Source organism: Scyliorhinus canicula, chromosome 5 (assembly GCF_902713615.1).
Source record: "Scyliorhinus canicula chromosome 5, sScyCan1.1, whole genome shotgun sequence".
NCBI classification, from domain to species: domain Eukaryota; kingdom Metazoa; phylum Chordata; class Chondrichthyes; order Carcharhiniformes; family Scyliorhinidae; genus Scyliorhinus; species Scyliorhinus canicula.
Genome location: NC_052150.1, coordinates 16,253,006 through 16,278,109, shown reverse-complemented (window position 1 = coordinate 16,278,109; position 25,104 = coordinate 16,253,006). Strand labels below are relative to the sequence as shown.

The 25,104-nt window shown below is 41.2% G+C and overlaps 2 protein-coding genes across 2 annotated transcripts in view; one reads left to right on the top strand and one right to left on the bottom strand.

Annotated features, from left to right (window-relative positions):
• cdyl (chromodomain protein, Y-like) overlaps positions 1-3,958 on the top strand; it is a 233,207-nt gene extending 229,249 nt beyond the window's left edge. The window contains exons 6-7 of the mRNA XM_038796640.1: positions 1,352-1,495; positions 2,275-3,958. Of these exons, the coding sequence (XP_038652568.1) occupies positions 1,352-1,495; positions 2,275-2,433 (303 nt within the window). The 3' untranslated portion in view covers positions 2,434-3,958. The remainder of the gene's footprint in view (positions 1-1,351; positions 1,496-2,274) is intronic.
• A 12,923-nt stretch (positions 3,959-16,881) lies between these two features.
• Positions 16,882-25,104, bottom strand: part of rpp40 (ribonuclease P/MRP 40 subunit) — a 16,359-nt gene continuing 8,136 nt past the window's right edge. The window contains exons 6-8 of the mRNA XM_038796639.1: positions 24,404-24,602; positions 20,443-20,577; positions 16,882-17,307 (exon numbers count right to left, since the gene is read on the bottom strand). Of these exons, the coding sequence (XP_038652567.1) occupies positions 17,109-17,307; positions 20,443-20,577; positions 24,404-24,602 (533 nt within the window). The 3' untranslated portion in view covers positions 16,882-17,108. The remainder of the gene's footprint in view (positions 17,308-20,442; positions 20,578-24,403; positions 24,603-25,104) is intronic.

Sequence of the window (25,104 nt, the reverse complement as noted above, 5' to 3'; positions counted from 1 at the left end):
CTTAACTCATTGGTGTCGCTTGCCCAACCTGTTGGCTTGTTAATAAAGCATTGGGGGTCCCTTTGAAGATGCATCCTTCGTAATTCCACAATGTGCCAATATTTAGTAGAGATTTGCATTAGTTATCCAAAGTCAGTTATTAATTGAGAAAAATAATTTCAAGAATTTTCTTTTTTAAAGGAGTCTGCCTTTTTTCATCCATCTGCAAAGCAACCTTCCCATGTTTTACTAAATTCAAATCATGGCAGATAGAAGCTGTGTTGTAGAGTTACAGTGGAGAACATGACTGTATATCTTTGAGTAATGTTGATTGCTGCAGTTGACTTGAGTGGTGCTTTTGTAATGTTTTTCAATAGTCACATTTAATGGTAATCAAGAGAAGGAATCCTGTTTTTTAGGTAGGCAGTGCTTGATAGTTGCACAGAAGATGTCTTGTACATTCTTCTGATGGAGGGAGTTCGATATAATACAATTTCTCCCATGACTGCTTTTAACTGCTATTTTCACGGGTAGTAAAGCCACCAATACTATTATGTCTATATATTTATCGTTTACACTTGGACATTTGGGCAAGTTCACAGACTTCTCACCATTAGCTACCTATTCACTCTTCTCCCAGCTGTCTGACTGTATTGTCTGTCTGTATTCATGGCCATCCACTTCCACCTTCCATACATGTCGTATTCTAACACATTTTTCCTATCTCTACCCAACCCACAACTTCAGATTTTTTTCAAAATCAAGCTTTTTAAAAACTAATTTGTCACAAATTATTTACTTTTAGCTGGGGTGTAAATACCATTTGATTAAAACTACTGCTTTATATGCTGCCTGTAAGAGGCATGTATGAAATTTGTTTGAAACTGGAAAATGTTGATGTATTTAGGAAGGGTAGTTCCTGAGTTTGCATGATCCATTGTGGGTGAGCCAGCATTGGGCTTGATGGTGCATTCACTGCATGTTCATATGAAGGTCAATTGGGTGCATTGTATTTAAGTTAAAGTAGGTATCTTCTTTGGTATCTGGATGTCCTGTCAGAAAGAGAAAAGCTCATTAACCTATATAATGCTTATTCCAAAAAACGTTACATAATGGAAAAAATAATTTTGCCTGTCTTACTGTATTGTCTGTCTGTAGTCATGGCCGTCCGCATCCATACATGTTGTGATCTCCATGCATGTTACGATCTCCATGCATGTTGTGATATTTTGAGCTATCTTGGCTTGTACTGTATATTTGTGCAAGGCCAATATGGAGTAAAGGAAAAAATGCCATGTATAAATAGCATATTCAAGACTGTATAAATGGAAAACAATCCTAACTAACACTAAGGTTCTGTTTTTTTCCACAGGCGAATGAAATGCTGTTCAGTGGGCGAAAGTTGACTGCGCAGGAAGCGTGTGCAAAAGGATTGGTATCACAGGTGTTTTGGCCAGCAACATTCAGTCAGGAGGTTATGGTCCGCATTAAGGAACTAGTTGCGTGTAATTCCCTTGTAAGTCAGGACAGTAACTTTCAGTTTTCCTTAGTATGCAGCTCTCTTACAATCTGTAAAATGTTTTACTTCAGGATTCATAGTCGTTTGAAATGTATGCATTGCATAACCGCTGCCTTTAATAGCATATATTTAACAATTCTTTGCGTGTAATGTAGCATAAAAGATTACATATAGATGAATGTTTCTGCTAATGCGAGTGACAATGGTAAATATCAGTGGAAAGTTGATAGTGAATGCAATCAGTACTTTCATGTAGATCATAATTCAAGACAATTGTGGAGCATGTCATTGGCATGCACCTTGCCCGAAACAAACCTGTTCTTTTTCTTAGCTTCCACCATTTATGGACACTCAGTAATTGGCAAACTTCCCCCAGCTGAGGAGATAAGAGATTGTGATATTATCAATATGGAACACAGCCTCCTTCTGAGGCTCCATTTTGCAACTGAACCAAGAACCTACTGAGCGTACTAATAGAAACTAATAATTTTGTTCGATAGATTGCCCTGAACTGTGAATACATGCCGTTCTTGTTGTCGCTAAGTTCCTTTGTTTCATGTGATGTCCAGTTGTGTCCCACATTCGATGCAATTGAAACTGCAAGCTCATACCTGTTTTACTAACTTATCATAGGCAACTGCCCTACTGATCAGAGGCATCTATTACTTTGTTGTGGATTGACTCCCCATAGATGTGTAATACATTGCAGCTAACTGAGTCCCTTTATACAATAAAATATGCTATAGCCCTTAAAATAATCTGTTTGCATCATCTAGGTACTTGAAGAATCCAAAGCTCTTGTCAGAAATGCCATGAGGGGGGATTTGGAACAGACCAATGAAAATGAATCTGATGTACTGAGGAAAATCTGGAGCTCTTCTCAGGGGATGGACTCTATGTTGAAATACCTACAGAAGAAAATTGATGAGTTCTGAAGATGTGCTTTATCATTGGAAAATTCTTTTCTGCTGGGTTGTCCCTGTTGGCTTACAAAATGCCCTCGTTTAAAAATAGAGGGACGAAGAAACTGTAGGAAGACAAAATTCTCGAGTCGTATCTACTCCGAAGCTGAGGAGCAAAGGCTGGCAAAGGAAGCTGAAGATCTCGACTAGTACTGTACCGTCATCATTCAAAATGGTGACAGAAAGGAAAGCTACAAGGGTATAATGATTGGTGTGCACTACCAAACTTTTCAGTTGTCTTTCTTTATCCAGTAGCTTTTGTCCTTTGTGATTACTGCACTGTACATTACTATGCTTTCCAAATCCAAATGCAATAGGTGTTTGTGAGAGGGAAGCTTGGAAAAACACTCAGCTTAAAGGAGGGGGAGGGAAGAAAGACGGGTAATAACCAGCCTCCTCCTCACTGCCAGAGAGTATGTAAGGCCGGTTTAAATTAAAAATAAATACTCTTTTAAAAACAAACCTGAAAGGTCATAAGTATCTAGTTTGGGGAGAGGCTTACAAATACCTCAATAACAAAAAAAACAAAAGACAAGTATAGTTTCTGACAGTGGATCTAGTGTCTGACATGAATCTTGAAGTCTATCCATAATCCCTTCGAAAGAGTCTATGTGTACATGTTAAATGTGCTCAGGAGGTGTGTAGTGAATGTTTGACCCGGTTCTGGAACATATTAGTACATTATTATCCAATAAGCATGAAGAAACCACTGGCTCTTTAAGAAAAAACTTGCCTTGCAGTATTAGTGATTCTTTGTGGATCTTATATAAAATAACAACATAAATTAAAGATTAGTTTTAGTGTTTTTAAAGTGTAAGCTTTTTTTCCTCTTTGTTTTAATCAACTATAAATGTACACTTCTGTTTCTGGGTGAAAGCGATAAATTATAGAAAGAGCTTGTGATTTCTTTGCCATTTAAATTGATATATTACACCAAAAATGCTTTATGTATTCATAACAATGGTTTTAGTACCACTTTAGAAACATTTTCTTAATTTAATAAATTAAAAAAAATTCCTTTTGGCACACTATTCAAAGCATAACAGCTTTCAAAACTACCTTAATAGTAGGTGATTCTTCTGTGAGCTTATTTTATGATACACTATGCGGTATTCTTAACAGTGCCCCATGTAAATAGTAATGTGCATTCCTTTTAGGAGTGGTTACTAATTCCTGTTCGCAGATGTCTCACTGGATATAGATATCTGCATTTGCAATCTTCTCTGAATGTATGAATGGAAATTAAATCTTATTTTTGTACAGTTTATTTGTTTGTACTTAGAAATGATCACCTCCCCTTCCCAGTGGAGAGCTGTACATTGTGTAAATCTGCCTTTACTTTGGATTGGTACAGTATTTTTGCATCTGTGGGACCTACTTTTGTTCAGTAGTTTAAACTATATTATAAACTGTACAATCTGTAAAGTTTTATAGGTTAATAATTAAAATGAGCTGTGAAAAAATCTGGGTAAATAAAACTAATATTTCATATTCAAAAGTGCAGCTAAACTGTAAGACTTTTGTGTGCTGTCAATGCTGACTTTCTGTCCCTACCTACACGCATGAACGTACATACGATAATTGGCGGATAACGGCTTTGAATACTTTTCAACAAATGAGGTTAGGAAAATTTCAGAAAACTAGGACATAAGTTCCATGCTATATCACATTTTACAGCAGTCGCACTTTAGAAAAATAAAACCCACAGGCTACATGATTGGTACACATGTACACAGGGAAGCAATTGTTCACTTTATAGGGGCATCATTATAATAATTGAACCTGCTCATATATTGGAAGTAATATCAGGCCTTAACAGAATTAAAATTGGTCCCATCATTTGGAAAGTTAATTGTAAATTTCTCTTTGGGGAAATAGCACAAATTGAATATTTCTATTTATTTCTCAGGATCATCCAAATTTGCCATAGTTAAATCATGTCAAAGTTTCAGATTTTTATTTTATATTCTGATTGCATTAGCCAAAGACAATTCCGGTAAGTATTTAAATGTATTTTGACATTAGAATTTAAAAGTATTTTTATTATGGGACAGTTGTATTTTTTTTGTGAAATGAAAGCTATTTTCAATGAAGACAGGATTCTGATCTGGGTTAATATTGCCTAGATGTGTTGAACTTGAAGTCATGTAAATTAATACTTTGGATGTTAACCAGGCCCACAACTGCAATGTCACTTTGGTTGCATCATCCACGGTAATACTTCAGAGTATTAATGGCTTTTGAATGAAAGGAATGTGGAACTAACATATAGTCTTGGAGGAGTCTCGGGCCCTTCTTTGTCCAACAGGTACAAGATGCTTGCTACCTATGTGGATGAGTAAATTGGGGGGGGGGTCGGGGAGGAAGGGAAGGAATGTGGTAAGTGATAGGAAACCATGTAGCGAAGGGGGGACGGAATGTTGTAGGAAACAGTGTAGTCGAGGGGAATAGACCCTTTGGAGCGCCAATGGATGTGTCTGCTGCCCAGTGCTAATGTTGGTGAGGATCCAGTTGTCATGGTTCACATGGGAACGAATGACTAACTAGAACCAGAAATTATATTCTGCTGAGAGATTTTGAGGCGTTGGGGAGCAAATTAAACACAACATCAAAGGTAATCATGTCTGGATTATTAGCTGAGCCTCGTGCCAATTGGCATAGGGTTAAACAGATTATAAACTGAAAAAGCATGCCTCAGAGTGGTATGGGGTACCCACATCAGTGGGGTAAAGCTATTCCTTTGGTGTGGGCACAAGGTAAATTGGGCTGGGACCTGTGCTTTGGCCAATTGTATGACTAGTGCTTTAAACTAATGGGAGGCCAATTAGGGGGGGGGGGGTGAAGGCAGATTGAGATCCATGGGGAAACATCAAGGCAATAGAACAGTAGCAGTGTAGGTAAAGAGCTGTGTGGGACAGGAAAGAACACAAAGTCAACGCAGGGAATAGTAGTAAATACATTAAATTAAAGGTTCTTTAGCTGGATGCACAAAGCATCTGCAATAAGGTAGATTGAACTAGTGGCACATAATTTAACTTTTTTTAATGATGTCTTCAAGATAAAACCCCCTTATGTGTTTTCGAGAGAATGGAATAGAATCTCAACTGTAGAACTTAGAAATGGGGTTCTGCCTGCAGTGATTATTTGGGCAGTCTCTATTCTGCCTATCACCCCAACATTTGGCTAGCTAAGGGTCATCATATGTGGATCTAAACTGAGCATATAATTGGTAAGTTAGTAAGAGATTCATATTGTGTGGATTAACAGCTTGGAGTCGGAGAGTTGATAAGTAGTTGGCATTCCAAGTTTGAAAAACATCTGCAGATTGTGCTATGAACTTAGCCAGTGTCTAGCTCTCTGTATTGTGACACATCTTTTGAGTTTCTTCTCCCTTAATATATTCTTGTAAAATCTGGACAGTGCAATTTTTTGTCTTGTTAAATTTGACATTCTTTCAAATGAATTGTAGGTAGTTTTTACATCTCATCCATTGCTCAGAAAACATGAAACCCTGTGCCTCGTCAGCTAGTGTTGATGAATCCCTGCAATTTGTTTTATCTGATGCTCTCTGTTGGTCCACTTGATGTTTATTTAGGTGTAGTGTAGCAATTTGTAGATTTTCATTCTCCTAGACAGTTTGTATTTCTTGACAATTTGCACAGCTGTCTCAACTACTTGGTGATGCAGTTTTTTTAGCTGTTGGGTTTATGAAGTGCCCCGTGTAGGCTATATATTTTTGCAACAATAGCAAATGCCATTCGGCTGAGTCAGTTTTGATGCAGTCCTTATTGTGGGTTCTGCCTTCAACAAATTATACTGCTTCATAGGTCAGTAATGCCCAAGCTTCGTTGACACCAGCATCAGTGTTTCCTGGTAAATCTGGTGTGTAGCAATCAATCTAGTGGCGGTTCTAGGTGCAGGTGTTTGCATCATTGCTTGTGCAAGGGATGTTGATGTGTGAAGGATTGTTGTGTTTGGAACTGTTAACCTTTTATGGGTGCATCTTCACTCTGCTGCTGACAGGAGTGGTTAGCGTCGCACTCTGCATCGTGGTAGGTGCGGATGTGGATAACATTGACCAGATCGTGCCTTCCCCCAATGACCAGGTCCATGACCAATTGGCGCCAATGACCAGACCTTGTGGGATCCCATAATGCCTTGTGCTAAGGTCTGCCCTGAAAGGTGTTGGTAATAGGGAGTTCATTCAGGGCACAAGGCTCAAGAAGATTGTACGACCTGAATACAGCTATGCAAACATTTGGGGATGTTACACAAACACTGCGTCAACTTGTATCAAGAAATCCAAACTGCCTGTGACAATGGAAATCTTCGAGTTGTGAATGAAGGAATCAAGAGGACACTTGCTCCTGATATCATCGAAGTTGCCGCCCCACTGAAGGCTGCAGATGGGGAAATACTGACCGAAGTAAACGTATTCCGCTGGGCTGAACACTACCGTGAGCTGTACTGAGAGGCTGAATCTGCCAGTCTGTGCATCACGCTCTGCTTGAGCTTCAAGTCATGAGTTGGGGGATTCATGTCCCATTACATTCATTCCCCACCATGTGGCCTGGGCTTGCAAAACCCTACCAACTGTCCTGGCTTGAGACAATTCACACCTCTTTAACCTGGGGTTAGCCCTATCTCTGGATCTGTAAAGATTAAATTACCTGCAAATGCTTGCATTCTAAGCATTGTCTGGCATCTTTGAATTTGTCTGTATATATGTTTCTGGGACATACCTCTTCATTCACCTGAGGAAGGAGCAGTGCTCCGAAAGCTATTGTTTGAAACAAACCTGTTGGACTTTAGCCTGGTATTGTAAGACTTTTAAAAGAACTGGAGGTGATGCCATTGTGAGGTCTCCAAGCCCGTTCCTTTTCAGTTCCACGAATTAAGCCAACTAACCCTCTGGTAATGATTGCAAAGAACTAACCTTGTCATCTGCAAAAAATCGATGTCTTCAGGAGAATCCTGAAACAACTTTAGGTGAATTCAGCAGGTAAATGTATTTGCCAAACTACACTTCAGGAGTAAAGATGTCGTCTCCATCAGGCCTGCAATGTGTTTTCACAACAAGGCAATCACAAATTATGATCCAATCTTGTGCTTATAACCTGTAAAAGTGCACTATTCTCGTCAACTGTTTTTTCCTTGAATGTGGGTGACTTTTTAATAATTCGTTCATGGAATGCGGGTGTTGCTGGCAAGGTCAGAATTTAATACAGTCCCTTGAACGGAGTGGTTTGCTAGGCCATTTCAGAGGGTAGTTAACCACATTGGTGCAGGTTTGGAGTTCGATGTAAGCCAGACCAGGTAAGGATGGTACATTTCCTTCCCTTAAGCACATTAGTGAAACAGATGGGTTTTTCCAGCAATCAAAGATCACTTCATGTGAATTCCTATCCTTTGTTAAACAATTGAGACAAAGATAAATGGAGGTGATACTTGACCTGTACAATGTGTTAATTCGGCTGCGTTTGTACAGTCTTGAGCATGTTGTTTATATTCCTCTAATAACAATAGGAAAGGCAAAATGGCTATTCACTGGAATATTAATGGGGAGAGCTCAGCATTATGATTAGCAATTGATGCTCAATCTTCTACCATTCACCACTGTCTACTTCCCTGTTTTATGCCCTACTCTGCAGCTAATAGACAAATTCTTGTCCAATTGTATATCCTATTCATTTAGACATGGGCTTCGCTACCAAGGCCTGCGTTTATTGCCGCTCCCTAATTACCCTTGAGCTGCAGTCAGCAGGGTGACGATATTTATTAAAAAAATGTTCTTTGTTTCCTCCAGCCCAAATCATCCTTGTGTTATTGCCAGCTTTCATTTCCTTTATCATGGATTAGCATTAGGACAACCTTCTCCCTTAACTACTCAATTAAATATTGTTCCAATGGTGTTGCCTTAGGCGTAACTGCTGCCATATGACAGACTAATGCCTGCAGGTACTTATGAACTGCTTTACATCCATTCAGAAAATGAAATTACAAAGCCAATCAGTTCTTGTTCTATGTCAATATAAGCATCCAAGTGAATGCCATGGCTGGGATTCTTCCAACCCTGCACTGGGCCGGAGAATCCCCGCAACCGTGCCATGCCGGCACGCAATTCTCTGCGGAGCGGATGATTGGCGCTGGCGCGTTTGGTGCGGCGCCAGTCGCGGGCCGTTCTACGCGGTAGGGCCACCGATCCTCTGGCCCGGATGAGGCCGAGCGGCCGGTCTAAAAAGGCAGAGTTCCACCTGGTCGCAGCCAGCGGGAACTCTGCGCGCAGGGTCGGGGGAGCTGCCTGTGTGGGGGTAGGGGAGGCTCCGATGGGGTCTGGCCCGCGATTGGGGCCCACCGATCGGTGGACCTGCCTCTTGCTCCCCAGGCCTATTTTCTTGCGCGCCGGCCCCTGAACGCCCGCGCCATGCTGCGTCGGGGCCGGCGCTTTGAGGATGCATGCATGGGTGTGCGCATGTCCTCGTTGATGCCGGCACTACTGCACATGCGCGAATCCCGCGGTGCACAGTTCGCGCCCCTGTAGGGGCCAGAATCTCTAATCCCAGCGGACCGTTCACATCGTCATGAAACGCAACGGCCGAATGGGAGAATCCCGCCCCATGGTCCAGAAGCTGGCTTGAAACTTGCTGTGGTGTAGATCATTCAAAATGCAAGTGCTCCTAGTGGATGCTGACCATCTTGATTGATGAATAATAGGGATTTGGGGTGCTATCGTGAATTCAAGTGCTTAGCACTGCTACTTCAGTGTCAGGAACCCGGGTTCAATTCTGGCCTTAGGTAACTGGAGTTTGCACGTTCTCCCCATGCCTGTGTAGTTTTCCTCTGGGTGTTCTACTTTCCTCCCACAGTCCAAAGATGTGGTTAGGTGGGAGAGTGGGCCTAGGTCTATGTAGGGTGCTCTTTCAGAGGGTTGATGCAGACTCGATGGGCTGAACGGCTGCCTTCTGCTTTACGGATTCTATGCTGCTTGGAATGGAGCATTTGAGCTATGAAGAGAGGTTGGATAGGCCTGGGTTATTTAAAGCAGAAAGACTGAGGATAGTGTATTAGATTGAGGGGTATGGACAGGAAGCAACTGTTCCCCTTAGTTGAAGGGTCAATAACAAGGGGGCATAACGTTTAAGGTGCGGGTCAGGAGGGAATTTGAGGAGTTATTTTCAGAGGATGGTGGGAGTCTGGAATGCACTGTCTGGGAGGATAGTACAGGTGGGGAAATCTTTTAACCTTTTAAAAAGTACGTGGATGAGCACTTAAAATGTCATAACGTTTGAGGCTATGGGACAAGTGCTGAATGTCATGACGTTTAAGTCTATGGGTCAAGTGCTGGAAAGTGAGATTATGTCATTTTGTTGGTGAAGACACTGGGTTGATGGTCTCTTCTGTACTAATAACTCTTCACTTTTACTAACCTGGGAAGAGGGAGTACTTCAATTTCTATTCTTGACCCAGAAAGCTCATTAACCAGTGTTTTGTAGTACTGAAACAACATTGCCACTGTCTGGGTTAAGAAGGAAGTAAAGACTACTTCAGCCAAACCCTCTTCAGTAGTACCTCCACTACCTACAGGACAAGGATAGCATGTGGACAGAAACATTACACAACCCCTCCAACTTGTACATATACTCCCATTCCTTTGCTGTCATTCAACCAAACTCCTGGAAAACACTACTTAACACCCCTGTGGAACTGCTTTCATATGTTCAAGGTGGCCCACGATGAGGGACTGGTAATAAATGTCAGCTTTGCTAGCACTGTTCACACCATGAAGAATGATTGAAAAAAAAGTCTTATCTCTATGCATGCTGTCTTTCCTGAGTATTTCACAGATTGTGTTTTTTATGTAAACTGCAGCACACCATTATCTCAGAGAGGCATGTGAAAAATCTGGATGAACCATTACTGCGAGCTGGTCAAATTTGGGGATTAAAGGAACAGTGGCAGCATTGATGCAAAATTGGCTTTCAGGCAGAACAAAAATGCAGAATGATTGTTTGTCAGACTAGCCCGAAATATGCAGCGATGGCTCCCCAGGGTCAATATTGGAAGCACTGTTCTTTTTGCTCCATATTAATGACCTCGAGCAGTGGTGGGCAACTTGAAACCTGTGGGCCACAGGCAGCCCATCAAGGTTCTCAGAGCACCCTTGTCACATTTTGTTGACTTGCCCAGTGGCAGGGTTGCCACATTCCACCGGTTTCCATCCATGTAGTTTTTTTTCCAACCCATGACTGAAGTGATAGGTGTGTAAAGCAGGGCAAGTGACGTGAGGTGTGTGCTGATTGTTCACAACATTGACTGTGAGAGCCGTGTGCTCCCTCTGCGTCCAAAGTGTAGATAATTATTTTTACCATTTGAAGTTGATGACCATTCTATTAATATGAATGATTAAGTATTTTCTATAACTTATGAAATACTCTGTGTATTAAATGTATTCAATCATTCAAAGGTCATAATGAACAAGCCGAATTTCAATTTTGCAGCCCACTGAGATGAAGGTCACTCATGCAGCCTGCTCACTAGCTTAGATTGTCCATCGCTGACTTAAGGGATACAGTATGATTTCAAAGTTTGTCCAGGTTTCAAGTTGAGAAATGTAAACAGTGAGGCAGATTGTAGCAGACTTCAATGGAACATAAACAGGTGAAATGGACGGATACATGGCAGATGCAATTTAATGCAGGAAAGTGTGAATACATTCCGGTAGGAACAGGGTTCTCAGCTTTGTTAAAAGCTTGAAAACAAAAATTGTAATTCTAAACCTTTAGCCTTCAAATCTGGGCACTAGACTGTTGGAAGGATGTCAAGCCTAGTCTACATTCCAGTAAATCTATTTTGCACCCTCTCCTGTTGTCTTATGTAAAGAGAGTGGAGAAGTTTGTGTTGCTCTCCTTCGATCAGAAGATGGGATAAAACTGTTCAGAATCATGACTGGTTTTGATAGAGCAAGTAAGGTAAAACTTTCCAGTGACCCGAGGTAATATCAAAAGAAGGAGGTGCCACAGGAACACTTAGCAACTGGAATGCACTGTCTGATAGGGTGTGGCAGCAACTTCAATAGTAACTTTTGAAAGAGAATTGGATAAATACACAGAAAAGAAAAAAAATACAGGATTATGAAGCAATAGCAGGGGAAGCAGGATTAATAAAATAATTCTACCAAAGAGTCAGCAAAGGCACACTTGACCAAATGGCTGATCATACTACGATCCTATAGCTAACCTTCACCATAGCCATTGTTGAAATGTCACAGGCAATGAAAAGACTGTTTTGTTTGTACCTTGCAGTTCTGATACTGCCTTGCAGCTTCCTGAAATGGAAGTGTGTCACTGAAACTGATGGTTGGCAAACGTTTGCCAACACAAAGCACTGATTGTGTCTTCAAGTTAATTTTATAAGGTTAGTCACCCACTAAACCTGCACATGGTGTTTTGTACAAGATGACTGGAAAATTTGTTAAAGGAGGGGAAGATACTACGGGGGAGTTAATATTCCAGTGGCCAGGTGGTGGCATTTCTCCTTTGTCAAACTTCAGTTATGGAGCTGTGCAAAACCAGAATAAAGAGGTTTCATGGTTCTACAGCCAAACTTAGTGAACAAGTGGGAGAATCTTAGCAAAATTTCAACCTCACGTGCATAAGACAGTACAATGCTTTTAATGGAAATGTCAGCTTGTGCACAGTTGGAGCATCCAGGATCTTTCAGGTCTTCTTGCTATACTTCTCAACTCAACTGTAAGATGAATTAGACATTCTGAATTCTCCCTCTGTGTACCTGAACAGGTGCTAGAATGTGGTAACTAGGGGATTTTCATAGTAACTTCATTGCAGTATTATTTTAACCAACTTGTGACAAAAAGATTATTATTATATTGGATGTAACTGAAGAAGCTGCCATTATTGCTGCAAATAATGGCGATACTGATAGAGGATGTTATTGCAAGGATTCAGAACTGTGTATACTGATTCAATTGGATCTGTGGCTGGAAGGCTGTGAAGACCAATTATTTCATTGTTGTGGTTGCCTAAGAAGAGGTTCAGAGGCATATGTTGTACAATAGTCTCTGTTCACCCTGAGCACAAATATATACGGTTTCTTCAGACCAAGCCATGAGCTTTCACTATTTGTCATAAGACTTTCTTAACATCATATGGGCAGTACTGTTTCCCTGTCCCACATTAACCCTTTCTGTTATGAACACCCTAATTCGTCAAACATCATTGTTAAATAGAAAAAAGAACTTTGCATTTTACCGTGCTTTCTACAACCACCGAGCATCTCAAAGCACTTTACAGCCAATGAAATATTTTTGAAGTTGTCACTGGTTGCGAATGATCATCTTTGGGGATTCAACTCCACCATGTTGCACAGTATGCATTGTAGCCATTAAAATCAGCAATGTGGCAAAGTATAAAATTTCCACAACAGAGATGATACTTCCATGTATTTAGTAACATGCCACTTCACCTAATTCTCTTGCAGCTACTTACATGGCTCATTAAATTCAGAATGTTTCAAATTTTCTCCATATATTACTTGTCTTTAGAGCTGACAGCTTCATTTTCTAACCCCTGAAGCTATTATACAGTGACGATACACTTCTAACCTTATCGCTTAACAAAATATAGACAGTGCTGATTAGTTTCCGTTGCAATCAAATGCGAATTTATGAACATTACTGAATATGACTGTTAGCTTGTCGACCCTCTGGTGATCATGCAATGCCATCTTGCATGTTTACTGCTGCCAAGTTAGCACTTCATCCACACATACAAAGTGTGACATCCTGGTAGAGGTTAGGAGCCAAAATCTCCACTCCTGTTCCTGCATTATGGCTCTTAGTGGTTACATTTTTATTACAAATAGGTGTGGCACTGCATTGATATTTTTTTCAAAATCACTAATCTAGAAATAGAATCCAGCAGAGGATTCAGGCTGTAATTAGGTCTTGCCAACAGCCAATTATTTGCATTACCAGCAACAATTGCAGAAGAGGATGACTTCATTCCACACAAACATTCCCAACTGACTTGTGTCTTGGCTAAGGCCAAATCAGCCTTGAACTGGCTTGAGCAAGGAACAGCCATTATAGATTGTGATTCTGAAAGGGAAACACAATGCATGCAGCTACCTTTTAGTAGAATAATACGTGGAAGCATTAGAATGGGTTATGGAAAGCCCAGGTTTCATGATAAACAGCGAAGGATTGGTGCTCGCCATCCAGCAGCACACATTTTGATCTGCTTCAAAGCACAAACCTGCTCCAATCTGGCTTCCTCTCCAGGATCAAGCTCTCGATTAGGAATTTATGGCATCTGTGAACAGGGCAAGAAACAGAGACACTTTAAACTGAAATTATCAGGGGTATAAATAAGGTGAACAGTTGGAGGCTTTTTCCCAGGATGGAAATGACAATTACAAGGGGGCACAAGTTCAGGTTGAGCAGGGAAAGGTTCAGTGGAAATGTGCGGGGGAAGTTTTTTTACACATATGGTGGTGGTGGCCTGGAAAGCACTGCCAAGTGAGGTGGTTGAGGCAGATATGTTAGCGACCTTGAAGACTTATCTGAATAGGCACCTGAACAGACAGGGTGGAGAAGGGTACAGGCTGTTGGTCTAGATAGGACACGTGATCGGCACAGGCTTGGAGGGCCAAAGGGCCTGTTCCTGTGCTGTATTGTTCTTTGTACACAATCCTTGCCAAACACAATTATACCCGAATCGCTAATAGATCCCTCCCAGAGTGTTGCTTGTAGGCACTCTGTTGATGGTCATTAAGGGCTACCATTACAGGACTTCAGAGCTAGCATATGTCTCAATGCACTAGTTAGATACTATCCCTCAGTCCAGCTAAATCTACAGCAAAAACCTGACAAGGGCCTCGGCATGGTAATAATCATACATTTGACCTACGTACAAGTGTAAGGACAATATACTAGACCAGGGTTTTTACTGTGGGTCGCAACCCGCGGGTGGGTCGTGGGCGAGTGTCAAGGAGCGATCGGTGCGGGTTTCCCGATTGCAGAAGCACCCAATGGCCACGACTGGCTTTTAAATTGAGAATCTTGTCGAAACCGGCTTTGAAATGGAATGATGCAGTCTTCTGGCCAGAAGTGGCGGTAGAGAAAGTCACACCCCTGTATGTCTGTCCTTTTGGTGCGAAATCACGGAGATTCCTCCATTTTCTAGCTGTGAGCAAGCAAGGCAACAGGGCTGTGAAGAACTGAAGGTGGATTATTTAGACAAAGAAAAAACTGAAATCGGGAAGTGTAAAGATGATTTCTTGAAGTATGGCTTTGTTAATTGCGCCAATGCAAATCAGGAAATAAAGTCTATGTATGTTGTATGCAGGGAAGTACTGGCAAATGAAAGTTCAAATGCCTCAAAACTTCAAAGGCATTTGAAGCCTAAGCATGGTGAGTTTGAGGACAAGCCTCTTGATTTTTTTCAAAGGATGCAGCGAGAACTTAAATCATCAGCTGAAGTCCTTAGCAGAAATGTAACATTAAATGACAAAGCAAGTGAGATTGTGAGGACCTCGCAGGCTCAACTGTCACATTAGAGGCAACAGAAAATGACCGGTTGAAAGGTTCGGACGGCGTGGGTCGCGAAGGTCAGCTGGTTGGTAAAAGTGGGTTCCGGGAATAAGTTTGAAAAACACTGTACTGAACTGTGATGCAGCATAAAACTTTGCAGGAAATGCAAAGCTAAATGCAACCAATATCCAGAACTGGATATATATTTCAAATGTCGCTGCTTATTTCAGAACTGCTGCTAGTGACTCCCTCAGCTTGCTGGTCTGCAACCAAACTGAAACCAAATGCAGTTATGTGTATTTGTATATTTCCAGATGACTTAAATTTTGGTGAAGACTGTGCAGCAGAAGATACATGAAGCCCCCTGTTGGTGGAACTGTCACTTTTCCGTCTAATTTTCTTTTTAGAATTACACAAGGTAATTTGTAAATAATTGTAGCCAAGGACAATATAGCCCACAACAATATCACAACTGAATTAGAACATAAAGAAGGGAGTCAGCACATCAACAACACATTCTTCAACCCCTCCCATTCCCACACTTACAGTAATCTCTGAAGTGCCCAAACATTCATTATTGGTCTTCTCTATTTCTTCTACATAACACCCCTCGGTGCCGTCATTCGCAGGCACAGGGTTAACTTCTACTTGTTTATGGGAGACACTTATTTCAGCTACTTCTCTCAAACACAGAATCACCTGTGGTGTCAGACTACATGTCAGAGGATAAGTCATGGATAAGTCAATGGGCCGTCTAACCCAATGTTGAGATCAAAGCCAAAACTTTTATTTTTCACTCCTTTCCCTTGCTGTCGAGTCCAATGTTCACTGCACGCCAGCCACCGGCTGAGGTTGAACCACAAATAATTAGGCATCCTATTTGATCCAAGTTGAACTGCAAACCCTCACAATCCTTTCCATTCAGACTTCCACTCGAATCTTATTATTTTCCCCTCCTGAAGCATTATCCACACTTTTGCCACCTCTACACTCAACATCTCCAACACTCTCCTTGTTGGCCACCTATCCTTCTCTTTCCATAAGCTGCAGTTTGTTTCAAAGTTTGGTGGCCTTTTTCCTGCCCCGTACAGTGTTCCACTTCCATAACTCCTGAACTACATTGGATTTCTGTCCATCCATATATCAAATCTCAAATGTTCAACCTCAAGTACTTCATGGTCGTGCCGCACCCCATTCCTGTAAATTCGTCCAGTTTTATGTCCTCTACTGCATCCTTCAATTCTTGAACTCTGGATCTTTGTTGATTCCTTAGTTCCACCATTTGTGACCGAGCATTTAGCCACCTTGGCCTCAATCCCAGAAAGTTCCGCCCATAAAAACCTTGGTGGCCACTTCCATCTCCACATTAAAGGTCTCCTCGAAACATCTTTCAGCCATGCCTTCAGACACCTCACCAATCTCTCAGAATATAGCTTCCCATTTGCTTTGTTATACCTTTTATCAATGTTGTTCCACCCTTCCAAATAAAAAGTGCTTTAGAATGTGTCCTACATTAAAAGACAACATATAAATGAAAGTTGTTGTTGATGTTGAGGTGGTGGTATGGAAACCTGTGAAAGAATGTTGAAGTACTAAAAGGTTGAACCTAACCGCAAAGAATATGTAATCCACCCTGTAATTGCCCACATAGTACATCTCAGAATTAGGGACCTCAGTGGAGATGGTACTTTGCTTGAAGGCAACATTTTCTCAAAAAGGGAGAAAGCAACCTGTTTAGATGTGTCAAGCTCAAGAATAATTGGAGCGCATCAGTGGCCAAGGTTCACAATCACATGGTCTGGATGCTGCTGCTTCACAAAATGTCGCAGACACAGCGGTGGAAAAGAAAACTTAATAACGAATAAAGTAAATTCTTCGAACTTGGCATGGCAGTCACAATGCTGCACATTTTTAATGAACTTTCCAACAATTTAAAACAGAACCTTTTTGTTCCCAGTTGAGCCTGTTTCTGCATCCATGGCATAAAAAGGCAGCAATATTTAGTTACAGTAAAGCACTTCTTAATTCACAAATGTCAGGTGCTGCAAGTGTTCAACTCCTCAGAGACTACATAAAGAAGTACATGGCAGTTATAACTTCACGGTGGGCAGCCACTATGTGTCCCCACAGCCATGTGGAGCCAGTAATCTTGGTTACGGAACAGAACAAAATTGTAGAGGTTCTCTCCACCCTTATGGTATCCATGCTCACTTTCACCCCAGGAAACTGGGCTGTCTGCAAAACCATGTACTGTCATACTAACCCACTGGGCCAGCTTGGGTTCCTCAAAATAGAGTCTGGGGAAAATAAAATAAATGGTATTGATATCAGGTTTCATATTATAGCAGTAAATACACTAGAGCCATGAAGAATTATCATTTTGAACATGTAAAAGGTTGCTTAGAACACAAACAGTCTTAGAGATGTGCAATTCAGAAGGGTAGACAACAATTCTGTGCCTACTTGCCACTCGGAACTAAAGCTACTACATTTTCCTGATAAAAGTTTAAAAATCCACCCAACAGGATTTAAAATTCAACTCAAATTAAAAAGGTGGGTCACAAGGATGAAACATATTCCTAAATAATAAGATTTAGTTCAATAGGAGAATCACCTGATATAAAGGAACTGGGGTAACTAGTGATCTAAATAGGACACAAGTAAGTTCATTAAAAGTACTTCAAAAAACTTAAACATTAAAAGTAATTTCCTTGGTGTCAATGTAAGAAACAATCACAAACACGAAGCCTTTGTACTTTAATCACATTGCGAAATTATTTCTAGGAACCATATTTTGAGCCATTACCAATAGCAAGGAAGGAAAGTCAGCTGAAAGCTGACTTGCTCGAGGCAAGCCCACCCAACAACCATAATACATTGCGGGAAGGCCAAACAGGCTCACAGTGAGACATCCATCCCTCACCGAGGAGCAAGTCCTACTCTTGGGATTCTTGGCAGCATCAAGAGCTCAGTATCGGAAGCTGCCGGGACTGCAGCATAGGGAGGAAGAGGGAAAGAGTTTTGAGAACTGGTAAGTATGAAGGGGGTGGATGTACTGTTTGGGCGGGCTGCCTCCAATGAGCAAAGGCCAGCCCCTGACCATGTAATCACTGCACACTCCCTCTCCTTCACACCCTTTTAAAAAGCTTGCCAAAGCCATCTATATTATAGCATAGGCAGTGTAATATCAAGGACAATTGGCTGGTTAACAAGCTTAACTGACCTTTAATTATTTGTTTACATATGGCATGCTGGCTGCCGATTCGGCATCTGCCCATCAATCATGCTTTGGGGGTGAGCTTGGTGGTCGTTGGCTGGCAGGCACTCACCCTATTTTCTGTTCCCCCCCCCCCCCCCCCCCCCCACCCTCCACCGCTACTGTAAAGTTGACCAACAGGGGCATGTAAAATCGAGCGCCTGGAGCTCATTCTGGTAAGTCTGCACTATTTCTCACTCCAAGATCAAAATATCCTTCCCATAACTGCTCAAAGTACTCCAGTTGTTGTTTAATCAGGGCATTGTATAGCTGTAGCATGGCACTTTTGGAAAAGGCATTTTACAGTTGAGGATACAACGACATGATCTATACCTTTCATTATTTTAAAACAGCTGAATCGTAACTTCCTCTGGCTTTCCTCAAATGTGCTGGTCCACCTTGAAAACTATCACCGTGGGTCCACTTCTCTGACCCTCCTGCAATATGTCAACCTCCATTCAAAAGTTTAATGTGATATAAATTACACACACACATTTTCAAATTCAGCTTTAATTTGCATTACTGTCAACCTTCTGACTTCGTTCTTTTATCATCCTCCCATGACTGGCACTTAATCTTAAGATTTCCCTTTCATTTTTCCCTTTTCAGTCAGAATGCAGCCACCATCGCCAGCTCACCTGTCATAATACTTACAGTTGCTACTCAGTCCCCACCAATGATTCCTTTGTCACTCAACTGAGCATCTTTAAGGAGTTGAGACATTGCTTTACATACTTCAACCTTTGTATCCATGCAATTGCCTTTTAAACTGTAGCTAATAGCCTTCCCTAAGTATTTCTGGAAATCCAGAATTTCAGCTTCCTGCAATTATCTGCCATGCAACTTCACACCTTGTAGTAAAATAGCATATTTAATTCACCATTAGAGTCTCCTCAAAGCTCCATCAGTCACATACCATGACAGCATTCACTGTTTTCAGTGACCAGTCTTGAAATACCTGCTTAATCACGTACTTTATAAGTTGGGCTGCAGCTCATCCGCAAACAAAAGTAGTAAAAAGAGTTAGAGAAACTTATTTAAGTGTATAATGAACTTTCCAGTATGACAAGGAGTTGGACAAACAAGGACAGAGCAGTTTATTTGCTGCTATTGATCTCACAAGCTGCTCCTCCATTCTTCGGTCAGCCTTCTCGCTGCTAATGCTTAAATTGGTTCCAACAGAGCTAAAGTTAATGGGCATGTTTGCTTACATTTTTAGCAAAGAATCACAGGTCAGGAGTTGACAGGACTATCATGAAGGGAGCTAAAAGAAAGCTAAAGTTACTTCTTGATTTACAAAAATATCCATTTTATAATCTACACAATTCTATTAAGAAAAACAAAGAATATTAAGGACAAATCTATCGCTTTTGAAAATGCCACGATAAACAAAATAAAATATATTCATGGATTTGGCCACAGAGTTATATTTGCAGGTTCTTTTTAAATAGGAAATAATCCAAATTCTTTAAAACCAAATATTTAGTACCAAATCGAATTTTGCAATGACTAGCCTAAGAAAGAGCATTCTAAGTGTATTTCTTAAAAATTAATTGTGACAGCATATCAGAAGCTTCTGATTGGTACAGAGATTGGGTGCATGTTTCCTGAATTGTCAGAACAAAATTGTTAATGATTATTCTTATATAAACAATCTGAAGCACAAATCTGCAACTCCTCAATGGTCTTTGGAAGGATAAATGCATACTCCACTTTTTTTTTTAAAAACTGCTCTAAACCGGGATGCCGTAAAACCTCCCAACCTTACACAGGAGCGTAACCGGTTCAAAAACTAACCGAGTCACCATAAGGAAACATTAGGACAGATGGTCACAGAGGTAGGTTTCAAGGAGATTCTTAAAAGAGAGAAAGAAGTTATCGGAGGGAATTCCACAGATTAGAGCGCAGACAGCTGAAGTCACGGCCACTAATTCCAGAGCCAAGGAAGTCTGGGATGCACAAAAGGTCAGAAGGAATGTAAAACTAGAGAGTGATAGGAGCTGCACCTTGTCAGGTTCAGGTACACTGAAGCCAACTGTAGTGCTGACTGATCTCCCAGCGAACGCAACTATAATTGCTAAACTCAGTCTTCCATTAATGTTAAAGATCACGGAATGTAGTTTGCTAGCCCACAGAACTATTGAATACAAAATGTTGCTTATACAATGGTGCTTACCGAAGCTGGTCCATTATCAGATTTATCCCTTCAGGAATTATAAAGCCAGAAACAGTACAAAGGCATGCTTTATCCAGGACTGTGCTGGGCCAAGGACAGCAGTAGGTAGACAGAAAGTTGTCTGCTTGATTATTGCTATTGATAAATAAAAATGGAAACTTTGATTAAAAAACGTATTTGTGCACCACTGCATGTTACTCATATCCAGGGACCATGACAAAGAACACCAATGAGCTCTTAGTGCTATGGCAATCTCCTTATTCCTTCACTGAATACTCTTCTATTAACAATTTGTAATCTCTGAACAGAATAAATTTCAAAAAATATATAAAAGTCTTGCCCTAGGTACATACACATCACATTTCCGTGTTTCAAAAGAGTTAATAGAGAAAAAGGCCAGTCATTTCCTGACAATTTATTTGGCCGTACCTCATCCCAAAAGCAGGAGCTGGGAATTTACAAGCTCCTCCCATTCTACAGAAATTTCACTCAACAATTAGCTTCTAACTGACCTCAGGGTGGACATTTTGGCACCATTTCCCAGGGAGTACCCAAGTAGTGGTCATAAAGATTCAGGTCTGGCCATGTACTGCTTCACCTTAGCAAGTAAAAGATCACAACTTGCACCTGAAACACCAGGGCATCCACCAGCAACAGTGCAGAAGATCAGCGTGGCACACCGAATGATGACACAGTGTAGCGCATAATAGCCAAATTACTCTTTTTCATGTGGCTGGGATCCAGTGGCAACTGATGCAGGGGGCTAGCAAAATAGCAATTTTTCAAAGATTGCACTACTTGCACCTACAATGTCAACGTTTTACGCCAACTTGTCTATAAAGAATAAGGTGAAATAATATTGATCAATATCAGTCAATAAGTAAGAAATGCTCATTCTTGTGCAATTGGCAGATCTTCAAGTAATGGGGACCTTTTAAAAAAAAAAACGGATTCAAACTAGTATTTAGGAAGGCTGGAAAGAATAGGAATGAAGTTAAGTGGGTGAATTGACTTTTGCAGACAGTAGATGTCCAAAGCAGCAGAACTGAGCCCAGCTCGTCACTGGGCCTCAGTTCAATAATTTAGCACTGTCGGGCCTTGTGTGCCTCTGCAACCATTTAAAGAAATGTATATTGGGTTGGCTTGCCTTGCCAGCAATGGCCCAAAATGTATTGAAATTGGATTGCTCCCCGTGACGGTGTTGGTCTCACCCCCACAAACCCATAGATGTGCAGGGTAGGTGGATTGGCCACCCTGAATTGCCCTTTAATTGGAAAATATAAATGAATTGGATACTCTAAATTTATTGTAAAAAGGCACTGGATTGCTGACAGCAGCGAATCCAAACAGAGCAGGCGCAGACTGGGTAAACAAACGGCTTATGCATCACAGAACTGGTCCTTTTGCCTAGAATTTTCTCCAGCAAAATGAGTGTTCTGTCCTGGAGGAAGGGGTGAACATGATTTAGTCATACCGGTTGATATTTAGAATAGAGAGGATCAGCTAAATAGTGTGGGTTAAAAAGTCAAAAATTCCACACAATTTGATTCTTTTCATCAAATACTCTAATTGAGTAAAAACAGTATTCCATCAAATGTACTGAGAATATTTGTTTTTGCATTAAAAAAATTTGCTAATAAACAAGTTGGCCCATAACTTCCGTGGAGTGGCAATCAGAGTTGGAGGGCTACTCGCTCCTAGTTCCTTTAAAATCCAGCCGCTCCTTTCTCATCCAACCTTCTAATACAGGGCGGGTGAGAACTGTCTAGAGCAGCGGGTTCCCGAGGCCCCAAGGCCTTGTGTCAAGAGGAGCAGAGTAGGCAGGAGGCTACGGCCCATTTTTAACATCACTAGCTGAGGGGATGGTGGCAAGGCTGGGAGTTAGGTTAGGACATCCTGTAGAGGTCGGGGATAGTCAGCACTATAGTTATCCAGGAGTTAGAAGTGGTTTTAATTCTTCTACCTTTTTTAGGTAGCTATCACTGTGAGACAGTCAGAAACATCCAAAGTTTTCAATTATTACCTGGGGACCTCCGGGGTGGGGGTTCCTTGTACATCATACTTGGACCTACAATTCCAGATCTACCTCTTTTATGTAATTCAACAGATGGTTACAATAGTGTAAAAAAGTAATTACCACTGTTGGTAGTTTTAGTGTGACTATCATTTTGTAGTTTGAATTAATATGTTCTTAGTTAAAACTGATGGAAGCCATTTTAATAAAAACTAAACTGCACTGTTGGAAACCAGCTAGATTAGTTAAGTAGACAGCCTTAATTGTGAGACAATTAAAGAATACGTAATTCATTCACACAGATGTTAGAAAGGCTGGAAATTTAATTTAGAATACAAATATTTCTAACTTCTGTAATTATCAGCATGTTAACACTTGATTATTAATATAACCATTTAAAGTGCTGTGAGAAAAAAGATTAATGTGTGTTTCGTGTGACAAAGAATAAAGAGATAACATGAATGTTAACCTTGGCTAGGAGAAGGACTAGATAGGCCCTTGTCTATAACTTTAGACGACAGAGAGCCATGTTGACCAATTCTTGGCCGAGACCCAGGCCTGCCTCAAGATAAGAGATATAGTTTGAGAAAAAGCATCGTCTTAAAACGAAGGCAATATGCATAATGTGCTAATTCTTATTTTATTATTAACAAGTTATGGACCAATTGACTATTTTTCCAACAATTGACTACGGTGGCTTTTAATATTTTGGGGAGTTGGACGGAGAGGGGCAGAGAGAAGAGAGTGATATTTACGGAGAGGTGCTGAGAGCTTTATTTCATGTTTTTAGGAGTTGTTGCTTTATGACCTGGTCTGTGAAGGATGGTGAGATGTCCGTTCAATTGTTAAAGTTGAGCAATTATTGTTGATTGCTGTTATTTGAGATTTGTTACCGTTGTAATGGTTAATAAACATTCTTAATTCATAATTTAAAGTGCGCTTTCTCGCCGTTTGGTTAAGTTCCGAGAACCAGATGTGATTTTCAATAGGAGAGGTTATTGCAATCTTAGTTAAACCCATAATTTTTACTTCTGAAAGTCTCCATAGTCTGAGGACGATAGGCTGCTCTCCCCTTTTGAGCGAGCTGACTGGTGGTGATTAAATCTGAGGGTCACCACTCCTCAGGCAAGGAGCGAGGTCGAGAAGGCGGGGCCTTTGTGGATAACCTCAGCCAGTACAGGAATTGAACGGGCGCTGTTGGCGTCATCTTACTTACACTGTCTATCTTATAGGGACTTCACTAATACACTAACAAAAACCCAAAACCTTAAAGGAAACTTAAACCAAATTAAAGTGACTTTCCCGGGAGTTGCTGATGTATTCCAGTCGTGGGTCACCCAGGCACTGACGTAGCTGTGGAAGACAGTGAGGCAATGTAATGCCAGATCTATTCCTCTTTGGGAGATTTCAGGACAGTAGCAGGAACTACAAGTTTTATTAGTATAGCATTTGGAAGCATGCACTGTATCGTATTGCTGCAGTTACTAACCCACAGGAATACCCTAGCACCAAACAGGGACCAAACTCAATACAACAGTTCACTGAGGTCCCAGTGAGCGAACATCAGGTCAACATGTTCTGTAGGTGAAAGAAGAGATGCTAGCTAGAATTAAGTCAGGCCAAAATAATACTACAAGGATTCACGTTATTTGTCGCATTGCACATATTTACACTTGTAACCTCCACAAAGTGTAATCCACTTTTGTCCTGACCAGACAGTTAATCACTGGAGTTGTTGAGGAAAAGGGCAGAATGACTGCATAATAAATGCAGTAATCCTCTACTATGGACTACTGTGTGACAGAGGGCTTGATTTTGGAAGGGCAAGAGGAAGTGATGGGAAATTGTACATAAGAAAGTTACAGCACAGGCCATTCTGCCAGTGCTGTTTCTTTCATAGACCTTTGAAATCAGTCCCACTATCATGCTCTGGTCATTTAAACTCACCAATCAATATCACTGGAGACTGCACCAAGCCATTCGAGGAATTCCTGAGAACTACAAGATTCATCGTCCTTCCCTTTCAATTCCTTGCTCAGCAGAACAGGACAATCAATGTTGTTTAATATCCTGGTTGATAGTTTCGGCTGGTAAAGCTTGCATTCATAGTCCATGAAATATGATTTCAAAGAGGCTTCTTCTCCATCTACATTTGATGTTTAAAAACATAAGCACAGGAATGTCTTCCATTTAAAGCGGGTTCTAAATTGGCAAGTTAGGGGCAACCATCCTGTCTCAACAGTGCTCCTCTCCCGGACCCCACCCCACCCTCCCGCTCACCCTCCCCAGCTGTCACACTCATCTCTCCCCGACCCTCCCTCTCACCCTGATTCTCCTCTCCTGCTCACCCAGACCACACCCTCATTCTCTCCCCCACCCTCCCGCCCGCTCTTCTCTCCAACTCAGAGCTTGCAGACCCTACCACTCACTGTCTCCACACCCCCCCCCCCTCCCCCCAACCCACCTATTTGCCACCTCTGATCTTCCCACTTGTTGCTTCCCATCACGTTGCTAAGAAAGGAAAGAGAAATCCTCGGGAGATTCCAAGACATATCAGTTTGAGGGACAGAAGAAAAGACATTGCTGGAAATATGCAGCCGACATTCAGAAGTAGGGTTACATGCCTGGATTACGTGCTCAATCCCAGA